This window comes from Acipenser ruthenus, chromosome 12 (genome assembly GCF_902713425.1).
Source record: "Acipenser ruthenus chromosome 12, fAciRut3.2 maternal haplotype, whole genome shotgun sequence".
In the NCBI taxonomy this organism is placed as follows: domain Eukaryota; kingdom Metazoa; phylum Chordata; class Actinopteri; order Acipenseriformes; family Acipenseridae; genus Acipenser; species Acipenser ruthenus.
Window position 1 is genome coordinate 34,045,099 of NC_081200.1, and position 12,496 is coordinate 34,057,594.

The 12,496-nt window shown below is 36.1% G+C and overlaps 1 protein-coding gene across 1 annotated transcript in view; it reads left to right on the forward strand.

Annotated features, from left to right (window-relative positions):
• The first annotated feature begins 9,670 nt into the window (after positions 1–9,670).
• Positions 9,671–12,496, forward strand: part of LOC117416430 (protein patched homolog 1-like) — a 31,721-nt gene continuing 28,895 nt past the window's right edge. Inside the window, exons 1-2 of the mRNA XM_034027483.3 lie at positions 9,671–10,159; positions 11,648–11,840. Coding sequence (XP_033883374.2) covers positions 10,013–10,159; positions 11,648–11,840 — 340 coding nt within the window. The 5' untranslated portion in view covers positions 9,671–10,012. The remainder of the gene's footprint in view (positions 10,160–11,647; positions 11,841–12,496) is intronic.

Below are 12,496 nucleotides of genomic sequence, written 5' to 3' on the forward strand. Positions count from 1 at the left end.
TGCAACATTTGTTCAGGATTCCATCATTCTTTAAGGTTATAAATGAGCAATTCCTCGAAAGGATTTTAAATTTAATGTGGTTGATAAGGGTGTCTGTAGACTGTTGCAATTATGAAATCTGCATTTGTAGTCTGTGAACACACAATTTTAGGGCACTGGTTACCAGAAATGCTATGTAGATTTTGTATAGCAGAGTTTCCTCTTGACCAATCTGGAAAAAAATCAATTGCAGCTACCCCCAGTGGGTAACTGGGAATGGTGACTTCCAATCAGATTACTAATGGTGATCGCATGATGACTTTCCCAGCTTGTCTGCAGTGATACAGCAAATGGTTGTGTCAAGTTCAATAGCAATCTGAACCCTTGCTGGTGAATTCCTTCTCATAGGTTGCTTCTTATTTTGGATGCTAAATAGTTAAGCTAGAAGTTAGAATGAATGCCATATTTTTTAAAAAAATGAATTAATTTAAACCATGATGAAATCAAAGATTTTTTTTGCTGGTTTATAATACTATTGGATAGTTATTGTTGACAGCTTGATTTAATATTTTGTTTTAGTTTTGCCAAAACATAGGGATTTATACAAAATACCCAGATTGTCACGTGCTGAATTGACCATGTGTGTGGAAGTGCTATTTAGTTGCCTCCTATTTGTGGTTGTCAACACAGCTCACTTGGCATATGTCATCGTTTGGGACATTTTACACGCCTTAAATAACTGGGACATAAAACTGCATGAATTTCCAAAGATCTGAGGTCCCTCTGTAATGTTGGCACCTGGAAGTGTGTCCATAATAACACCCTTTTCACATCTAGAAAGCTTGGCTTTCTTACTTATTATTTTCAGCAGATGTCTATACTATAGCAGATGTCTGTGTTTTCTTCTTCTGTGGATCTAATGGCATCTGCTAGATTATGTGAGCATCACATATCAGAAAATCTTTCTAGATAAGTTTTTAATGAAAGTGAAAACTACATAAAATACTGCGCTGTTTAAATGTTGGATTGGATTATGAAATTAGGTTTAGTATAAAGAAAAGACAAACATGAAATTATTTTCCAGTTATGTTCAAGGGGAAGGGGTGGGTGGTGGTGGGGTATCAATCGTGTTTCTTGGATTTATAGAAAGGACACTTTCTTTGTCCAGGCTAAACACAGGCAGATAAAAAGTTACTGCTGGAGAAGTTCTAGAAGAAGGGATTGCCCCCATGCATGGCCAATGAGGCTGCCTGGGGGGGGGGGGGCTGGGCTGGGCAGCTGGTAGGCCACCCATGTAGAGAAAAGAACCTGCATGTTTGCTGGTGACCCCTGGACATTAACAGAACACTTCCTCAATTTCTCTCCCGTGTTCTTGCAGCACAAACTAATTTCCTCTCTTTCACACAAGCCTTAAAGGCCCCCCAGCCTCCCCACCCCTCCCGGCTTGCATCTCAATGAAACATGAGCTTGCTTACTGCACCTTCACAAGGGCTGCTAATGACCAAAAGGATGTACACTCTGTAATAATGTACAGGAGATGAATATTTCTGACAGTTCTGTCCTGTACTGTATGTGTTTTCTTGAAACACCTTGAAATCCCAAATTGAAGGCAGGATGTCCATGCTTGAATGGAGTAATCCACATCCAGATCGTTAAAAAAAAAAAAGATCATTCCTTATACAAAACTGTTTGCTCCAATAGTATGTGGTTGATTCAATTTAGTATAAAGCTTCTTAACTGATTAGTAACAGTTGCAATGAGTTACTAATATGCTAATTAATTTAACACATAAGACATTGGTACAATATATCCCCTTACACCATTAATAGTGAAAAGACACAGTGGTTTTATAAACAGTTGAAGAGGTTCTTTTTAGGAGGAGCTTCCAACATTGTTGATTTGTGACATATTTTCCTAAGACCTAGAAACACGAAGTATACTTTTATGGGTGGCGTGCATGTGTAACAACTCACAGTGTATGTTTAATCCTGCTATGGGGGGTAATATAGCAATCAATCAATCAATCTTTATTTTATATAGCGCCTTTCATAGTGGACCACCATCACAAAGCGCTTAAGCAGGACATGCAGGCACAATTCCATATCAGATAATGTCAGAATTGTTTAGAAATGTTTCTTCAATGATGAAAAAAGCTGGAAAAAATAAGGGAAGAGAAAGTTACTGTATGAAAATTCCCTTTTCATTTTCAAATGTAATTCATGGTGTTTGCGAAAAGTCTGGATTGATACAATTAGAAATTGGGGTTCTCATTTCATCCAGAAGTACTAAAAAGAAAAATGAGAAAATCCTTACAACTAAAGGCTTTGTAAAGGCTGGGATTACTTTGTACATTGGATGGTACATATCCACAGTTAACAAACTCAATAAATGCACATGTAAACACATAACTAAATCTTTATTGTTAAGTATTTGCTTTATAGTTTGTGATTACTATTAGGGAACAGTCCAGAGATACATGCACTGCTTGAAGTATGGGCAGCAGTAAAACAAGCTACCTCACTTTCAAATGTACCACTATACCTCAAACCTGCCTGGGCAGGGCCACCCTTTTAGGGGGTGAGAGGGGAGTCTCTTTGTCTGGTCCCTTGACCTCTTTGAGAGGTGTCCTGCGAAGGTGCTCATTAATGACACTGATAGAGGTCTTGTGCCCCGTCTTTTGAAATGTATTTAGATCAGAACCAACCTTGGCTGTGTTTGCACCTTGAGACCTAGAGGAAAAACCTAACTGGTCCACATATGTGAGTAAGAGGTAGGTTGCAGAGAATTACAAGAACATTCCATCTCAGGGTTCTGTGCCATTATAAAGTCAATGAAAAAGTATTGTACTTATGAACTGTAAAATAGTTTTAATTGCATTTTTTTTTTTTTGAAGAGTATGTACATTTTTTTGCATGGGTCAGGCTGTACTTATTATAATCACAATCAATTTACTGTATTATAATTGGACACATCTCTATATGATAATATAATGGCATGTAGTGCTGTTTATGGGAAATTATAGTGTGGGTAGGCTTGGGGTTTATGATGCTCCTCTAAATAATTGGCCCTAATATACAGTAGAGGGCTTCTCTTAAGCATGGCCTTTGGAGCTCTTCTAATGACATTGTTTCATATCCTAAATAAGGCTGTAATGGCCAATGGGTGATAAAACATTGTTGCTCTTAGCAGACCAACACTGTCTGGAGTCAGCTTTAGTGTTATTAAGAGTCCTTAACATTCTGGGACAGATTTACTGATCCTTTGCTCCAGTGCAAATTTTGCACCATTTTTTTTTTATTTTAAAAAATGTTACATGGGTTAATTTCAGCAAAATCTAGACAAAGTAAAAATTACAGAGATAAAAAAAAAAAAAAAAAATGAAATAAGAAGTAATTTTATAAGAACTATGCCCTGTATTTTATATGGTAAAAAAAAAACAAGCAAACAACTTGATTTGTTGAATAAAAAATAAAAAAACTCCATATATTGGAAATTAGTTTTAATTTCCAATATATGGAGTTTTGCATGTTTAACTGATTGTATACTTGAATGTATACTATTTATTTGGTGTCTCTATTCCATACCACTTGTACAGTATGTCCAGTTTTAAGTGTTTACATATAAATGTACCCAAAATGTGTTGCTCAATAACATACCTGTGTTTATTAGGTGGCGTCTATGCAAAATATTTGTAATTATTATGAGCTTTCAAGAAGCGTGAAACAAGTTTAGTTAAAAAAAAAAAAAAAAAAACCAACAACAAAACTGTTCTTACTCATAAAGCCTCCCTGAAGACAAAAGTACTGATTTTGAATTGCCACCTGCTACCCCACGTCCAACAATACATACCTAAAAAGGGAACAAAGAGAGAGGCCTGAAAAATCTTTAGAGGCACCATTCATTACAGTGACAAAGGCGAAAAGAAATACATTATCATAATTAATCCTATCGCTGGCGGTGGGTGGCGGGTTGCCGCTCTAGGGCTGTCGGACGCTGACAATGCCTACATGTACACACGCTATTGTGTAACAAGGCAGTTTGGGGGTTAAGAATATTTTAAGCTTTGTAAACATCATTCACATAACAAAAACTCACTGTTAGTTGGAAGGGCAACTTTCTCTGTCTCCTTTTTTAATGTGAAAACAGAATGCTGAAGTCCATTGAAATTAAACTTCCTTCGTGTAGTTTTTTTTTTTTCTTTCCCCCATGTCTTTTCAGAGAACCGTAGCAATATTTTTCAGATGGCCGTATCGAGGTGATTTTCTGACAGGAACTGTATTTTACAGAAAATAATCCAGGGCGCGTGTTAAATAAAAAATAATAATAATAAAATAAATAAAAAATCTGGTAAGGATTTTGCAATAAAAAAATATAAAAAAAATACATATTTTAAACCTCTCACACTATCCAGTTTACATTTCCTGATATTAACAGATTTTATTACACGTTGCAGAGGATGTTGTAAGATTATTATTTTTTGCATGTTGACTTATATTACTAAATAAAGCTCTTTGGGGGGTTTAACTTTCACATATAGTAGGGCTTTCTGGGAGTTGTAGTTTTTTTTTCCACCTGCGTGAAGCACGTGAACTTTTTTTTAACCCGTTCAGCTGTAAGCAGTATTATTTCAGTGACGTTTTTAGACAATATTTAATAGTCGTAAAATGCAATGGGTGCACTACCCTACTTTTTAAAATTCAAATTATCAATATTATACTAAAGTGTGAGATCCTTTCCTGCTTCTTTTAAATGCAGGATGAAAATTAATTTAGCCTAGTCGTTTTAAATCAAATGTCTCAAATTTATATTTGTGCTACATTGGCCTTAATTTTTACTGCGTTTTTAAAAAATAAACCCCACCTGAGCTCTTGCCGGAGATGAGCAATGGTTGAGCTCCTTTTGCCCACACGTATTCATTGGGGCTGCAGCAGTTCATGTTAAGAGCTGTGTGATGGCAGATATCTGGACAGCGCATGGTCATCTCCTCAGTTTATTTATTCAAGGCCTACAGACCTCAGCTGAGACCTCCCTCAGTTTGTTAGGCTTAAAAGGGGCCTTGTCTACCACACAGGGCAATTCTTCACATTCCACATTAGCTCAAATTTCCATCTGCCTTTTTCTTCGTTAAATTAAACAAATTGAGTTTTTAGCGGATTAGCGGGTGCGCTGCTCCACACACCTTGCGTGCATTTGTACCATGGGAAAAGTATTATTACATGACCCGGCTGTATGAGAGCGTGTAATGGTTTATAGATAACACATTAAAAATACGGTAATAATATTTGTAATACAAAATTATGTGAAATAGAACATTTACCATTACTATCTATATTATCTTAGTGTAAAATGTATTCAGAATACATCAGTGTGATACTAATATGAGAAAGGTAATCGTGATGTAATACTTTGGAGACTATTTTTGTACTTATTATGCGTTCTGGCGACTGCACTGGGGCTTCTGAATTGAGAAGTTGACCACATCCTAAAGACTTACTGGTGGCACCCTGCATTTACATTTGGTATTGATTTGCATCTATATTTCCAACTGCTGGACAAATAGTCTGGACCAGTTATAAGGTGTGTTCCTGTTAGAAAATAAGTTCAAGGCAGAACAATAGCAATTTCTCCTCTTGAAAAAAATGTATTCTGGTAAATTTGCATTCACGTAGATATAGCTATGTTTGCATCCCATCCATCTCTTTCTTTGTTGATTAAAGAACTCTGTATGCTTAGCACTCACAGAATTTGTTCCTTGCAGCATTTAAAAAAAGTATTTGCAATATATGATGTTGTACTGTACTAATGTTCAATGCTTTAAATGTTTTCAAATATATTGGTATTTTGTTTTAAAAACTTTTACTATGATTTCAGATACATTCAATGCATGATATGTTAAGTATTCATCAAAATATATTCAGGAGACTACATCGGACATCGGAAATATACATTGGCATCATTATACTATATGCTGCGTTAAATATATCACAAAATATATTTCCTTATGTATTGTTTCCAATATATTCAATGCAGGATATTTTAAGTACATATTAAAATATATTAGGTCAAATACATTTAAAATATGTATGACCATCAATAGAAAATATACTGTATGAAAAACATCTGACAATATATTTTTCAAATATTTTCCCCTGGTATATTCAATGCAGGATATCTTAAGTACATATTAAAATATATGTGTTGCAATACTTTGCAACAATATATTACCATCAATATAAAATATACTCAAATAATATTTTCTTATATATTATTTTAAAATATTTTGCATTAAATATATATTGGAAATATATTTCAATACATATGCAATATATATATATATATATATATATATATATATATATATATATATATATATATATATATATATATATATATATATATATATATCAGTGGTTTTTATCACATTAGGAAGCAAAATTAACATTGTAAAGACAAACTTGATTAAAATAAATAAATAGAGTAGCCACTGGCGTCCCGTCCAGGGTGTAGTCTCGCCTTGCTCCCTGTGTATGCCGGGTTAGGCTCCGGCTCACCGCAACCTTGTAAAGGAGTAAGCTGTAAATGATAATGGATGGATGGATGGAATAGAGTAGCCTAACATTCTGGTTTCTAGTTTTGAAACAATCTGTAATACATTATTGCAACAAGAGTATTAAGAACTACAAAGGAGATTAATATCTGACTCAAAACACGTTTAAATGAAAAAAAATCTACCAGAGTTGGCTAGAGTACTGCTGTTAAAAACCAGGAAAAGAGGAACACAATCCATGCAGAGTGTAGAGGGTGCAGAAAACAGATCTATCAGTGGATGGTAGGTTAGAATAAAGACTGCACCACCCACTGGAAGAGTTTACAATTGAGGATTTAGACACGTCAATCAGCAACATTATTCCACCTCATGCCATTAAAACGAAATGCTAATAACATGCACATAGTTTAACTTCTCAAACCTAATAGGGGTCACTTCTCAAGGGACAGGTTTACCTGTGGGAGATGTTCAACACAGTGACTGGAAAAAAGCCACCAACGCAATCAGAGGTACTGAACTGTATGTCTAGATGTAACTCATCACTGTTACAATTAAATATACACTTCTAATTGAAAAGAACGTAATACTCAGAATAGGCGTAATACTGTACATTTTCAATTTAATTATTAATGAGTAATACCTGAATGCCTATTAAATCATGTAATATGCAGTATCAACAAATCAACAAAAAAATGTTGGTAATTTATAGTAATATACTAAAATATTACTACTCAGATAGGAACCTGGTATACAATATTTCAAAAAGATATTTTTGATGTTCCAAAAAAGTTCTATGAAAACTTTTGAAATCTTCCAAGCCGATCAATTCCATTTGGTGCTATTAAGTTACTAGAGGAAAATAACAAGGTTGTAAAACAGATTCTTTGGCATTTGTAAAATCTTCCCATTTACCTAACTAATTATATTACTGTACACCCCAAAATAGTAACCACAATTAATATGACATGCTTTAAAAGAAATTGAGTTAAAGCTGTTTAGAATAGGCATCTGTAATACAATAGTTTTTACAAAACAATTCATATTATGGGTGATACAAGCGCCAGTTCAACATGAACCTCTTTTGATACCTTAACATAGCATACAGTGGTACCAGATGTTGTAACTGAAGTATATTTTAATGAAGCACACAATGCTGCCACATGGCCAAATGCTGCAATTGCAGCTCCAATTTACAAGTCAGATAAACAGTTTATTCACACTCCTACAAATTACTATTATTATTATTATTATTATTATTATTATTATTATTATTATTATTATTATTATCATAGTGGTAGTAGTTTTGTAACATAAACAAGTTTAGTGAATCTGGCCCATAATTTCTCTTACAGGGTTTGCATATGATATCCACACTAATTTCCTCTACACTCACCCAGAAGCTTCTGACCCTGCTCCCACAAATTGGGTTAGAAAAGAGCCTGCCTTGCCTTAAACCTGTTTCTTCTGGGACCGCAGATATTTTGGGTCTCTATTTACTTTAATTGGGTGCCCTCTGGTGACATTTGGCTTTCAGGTGCAGAATGGGTACAGCCAAGAAATAAATCAGCCTGACTGTGAATGAGTTATAGATCATGTCCAGGATGATACAATGTGGTCCTAAAAACAGCCCCTAGCTTCAACCTCATTTTTGCAGGTGAGGGAGATCAAGAACAGAGATACTGTAGAAGTGGGCTCATATTTCTTTAGATTAGCTTCACACCTGGACAGGTATTAACCCCTGAAAACATTCAGGAAGCTTCATTCAATGTCTTTTAGATTCTGTATGTATGTGTGTATGTATATGGATGGATAGATGGATGGGTGGATGTAGAGCCACCATGGGTAGCTATGGTGAGAAGTAGAGTTTAGTCTATGCTAGGTCTGATAAAGAAGCACCTGCCAACCAAACACCATAACCTGCTGAGAGTAAACCACACTTGCAAAAGAGACATACAGCATTATTTGCATAACAAATTAATCAGTCATAGAAGTAATTAAAACCAGTTATTAAAAATGCTATCTAGATTGAAAAACAACTCGATAAAAAAAAACAACTGTTAATAAAGTTTGTTTTAAGTACTGTATTACACACAATAAAATCAGAAATGTTATACACATTCTAAACTGAAAAACTATAGGCTCGCTTAAAAGGGACTTTTTTTAGTTTCCTGAATCTGTGGCCTTGGGCGATCTGTCGAATCTCATACCCTGACACATGGGAACCAGTAGGAACTGAATTAGTACTGTACAGCAAAACGTAAAACAAGGCAAGCGTTACGTTGCATAGGCGTATGTTCTCTGTGACAATTAGACTTCAATAATTGCAAAATGTAAACAATCCCATCAAAAGGGTATTGGGGTCTATTTAATGCCTTGTTAATTTACTGGTAAAAGTCGATCCGCAAAATCATCACCTTTGGATACGTAAAGCGAGGCAACAAAAAAAACTGCCTGTTCGACGTTTTAATATAAAGGTTTTTTTTTTTACCGTACAAGACATGAACAACACTATAAACATATATAAACTATATTAACAACTACCTCAATAATAATGGTACCTGTATTTAAACCAAATGTAAACAAAAACATAGCTATGTTATTTTCCACAAAGACTAATTCATATAATACAACTGGCAAATTGTCCAAAATTCATGGTGTTCCTTTTATATATATTTATCGTGTTTGCTTCAAATGCTTTCAGATAAGCTTCTAGAAGAAAACGTTCGCTTCTCGCTAAAAACCAACCCATTTCAAATGCATGCCAAAACCTTTTTTTTTTCTCTTTTGTGTGTCTGATTTTTAGTTTAACGGGGGTTGTATCTGTTATATCACTATAGATGGTATGTCAGATTGCTTTTTATAAAGCGAGCTGAACCATTAGGAAATGTGCAGAGCAGGATTGCAATGTGCGGGATTTTATTGAAAGAGTTTTCCTCTCCCTCGCTCGCTCGCTCACTCACTCGATCGTCTCCCCCCCTACCCCCCCCCCCCCCCCCCCAGAAAAACTGATTTGAAGGATCTGCCTGGGTGGTCTCCCTCGCTCTCCACTTTGGCGAGCTGTTGCTTAGCAGCTAATAATAGGAGATGTTTGCAAAGTAATTTGCCTCTTCCTTGGCCAATGAGAACCAGAGCACTTTTCCATCAAACCTCCCTTTTCAGGATTTGCAAAGGGGCTCCCTTCTCCAAATGTTACTGCAACAGGATCAGAAGCAGACCTAGAGATCTGCATTAGTTTTTCCCAGGTTCTTAACTATATTTTACAAGCTATCTGGGCAAATGAAAACCAAAGGATCTATAAGGATTTGGGCACATAATGTTGGGATGGAGTTGCAAGACTTTGGCTCAAGGAAAGAGTAGAAGATTTTCTCCAAACGTTGAACCAGTGGATGCGCTTTTTCTTTTTCTTGGATTATTGTTGATTTTGTTGAATTTCGCTGCGATTCTTCTTCCTCGTTTTATTGTGAGCTTCGTTTTCTTGTTTGGACTATGGCCTCGGATCCCAGTATCCCAGGGGCCAGTATCTGTGGAGAATTACCCCCGAGTTATACGCGTTCTGCCCTGCCTGCAAACTCAGATCTGCTCCGGAGACCCAGTTATTGCCACGCTGCTTTCGCACTAAAACAGATTTCAAAGGTGACAAATCGAGTTTATTTACACATGCTTAAAAATGTAAACGAAAGTTTTGTACATAATAGCCCCAGAAAATTAACATTTTGTATAGGTAAGCTGTAAAATATGTTTTAAGGTATACATGTTTAAAAATGTTTGTGAGAAATCAAAGTTAATTTAAAGAAGTGTATTTGCCATTGTAAACCCATGCGTTTGTCTTTATCTAATGTCCCCAAACGCTTTAAACTAGCGTGTAGCGATGTAAATTTTAAAAATGTTAAGAAGTGTATTAAAGGATGTTGTGAAAAGTAACTGTTAAAGTGCTTTACCTTCAAAAGTGGTGCTAAAGACACATGCTGAATGAAAAGAGCGATATTTATTTTAAATAATCCTGATTTAACTTGAACTGTTTGTTCTGATTTCAGACAAAACAATTTGCTGTGTGGGTCGAACGTGGGTAATCTGAACTCGAAAGCTTTCTTTAAAATATAATATATTTTGTGGGTGGTTCTTTTGTAAATGACATGTTTGGTTTGCAAAATGAATCTATAGGCTGTTGTGTTTGTTTGAAGATGCGGTGGGTCCCCGAGAGGAATTCACTGATTAAGTCTTATCTGACAGACCTATCCATGAACTGTACGTGCGTTTGGAAAAGTGTCAGAATTAGCGGAATAATTAATTACTGGAATGCAGATGAAACGTGCACGGATACAATAACAAATAAGAGAAAAATACTTAAAATGTATTAAATGGACTGTGTTATGCGTTTACCAAAGTCCTGAATAGAAATGAGGCGTTGTGAATCCAATGCGAGACACACAGCTGAAGACAAGCATTCATGACAAAATACAAATTATGTATTTTTTCATAGGGAAGTGGGTATAATTGGCAGTTGTGGGTTTGTTTTTATGCCTGCTTAGTAGTCTACAGCGTGGAGCATTTACAGAAGATTTAGCACACCGCGGATAAATGCATTCCGGATGATCAAAGCCTTAAAGACTATGGATGGATGTAAGACATTAGAAGCGCACGAGGTCTCAGTTTTCTGATTCCAATAAACTGACGGGATATAATGACATTTGAATGTTAATAACATGTATTTCTCGAGCTATTGTTTGCCACCCAAGTCTTTCTGAGATCATACTGTGGGCATTTTGTAGAGTGGGCAGTGAGTGGAGGCTAGAATTGAATAGGAAAGAAACCTTTGACACTGAAAGAAACCTTTGACATTACCTTCAGACCGCTTTCCTATTCGCTACTTCTTCAAAGACTGTTTGCTCCTCCACCGTAAAATAAAACATATATATATAATACATTTGGCCAATTAGGAATGCACAGACAATCCCAAAAACAAGCACACACTTCTTGAAAATGATATGCTGGCAAATAATACTGTAATGTGCGGGCAGTAAATATATTAAAGTAAATATATTGATACCTGAGAGATGGGCTGAGTTTATTCTGAACCCCGAGTAATTTGTATCTATGTGTGTGTGTTCCTTTGTATTGCAGGGTAAGGCTGTGGGGCAGAAAGCCCCCCTGTGGATTCGGGCGCGGTTCCAGGCCCTGCTCTTCTCCCTGGGCTGTCAGATCCAGCGGCACTGTGGAAAGGTCCTCTTCATTGGACTTCTTGTATTCGGCGCTCTGGCGGTCGGATTGCGGGTTGCAGCAATTGAGACGGATATCGAGCAACTTTGGGTGGAAGGTCAGTAATAACAGTGCATAGTCTACTATTGGGTTTGCAGAGAAGAGACATGATCAGCTGCCAAACTGCAGCATGTACCTTTTGAAGAGTTGATTGTATGCTGTCTGTTTAAGGGGAATGTCAGCAATTTATCACGCTTGAGTAAATGAATAGGATCCACGTTGCGATATCACTGCATAACTTTGTGCCTATCTGTCTATTTGCAATCTTGCGATGTTTATATGCAGTGACATATTGTTGCTTTGTAGTTGATACTTTGTGTTTGCTGTTACAATATACCGACTGCTTTGGAAACAATATCAAGTTTATGCTTTGAACATCGCGGTGTGTTTTTTTAAAACTGCAAAATAAACAACAACACTGGAATAATACCATGTATGGACTTAAAACACGCGTACCAGCGGTAGGCTATGCTGTGTCTCGTTGAGGCGGTGTCTGAATTTGACTGATTTTTTTCCCGTTGTAAGTTCTCTCTTCGGCACTTAGGTTTCAGGTTCCGTATTTGTTTTTAGTTTTCTACGTTGCCTTTTCTTCCTCCAATAGTGGTTTGTGTTTCTGTCTTATCTTAGCACATTTGGGCCGTACGAAGATTTTTTAGATTTTTTTATTTGGTTTTCACACTCTCGAATTCTTTCTAAGCCCCCAGGCTTTAGCTC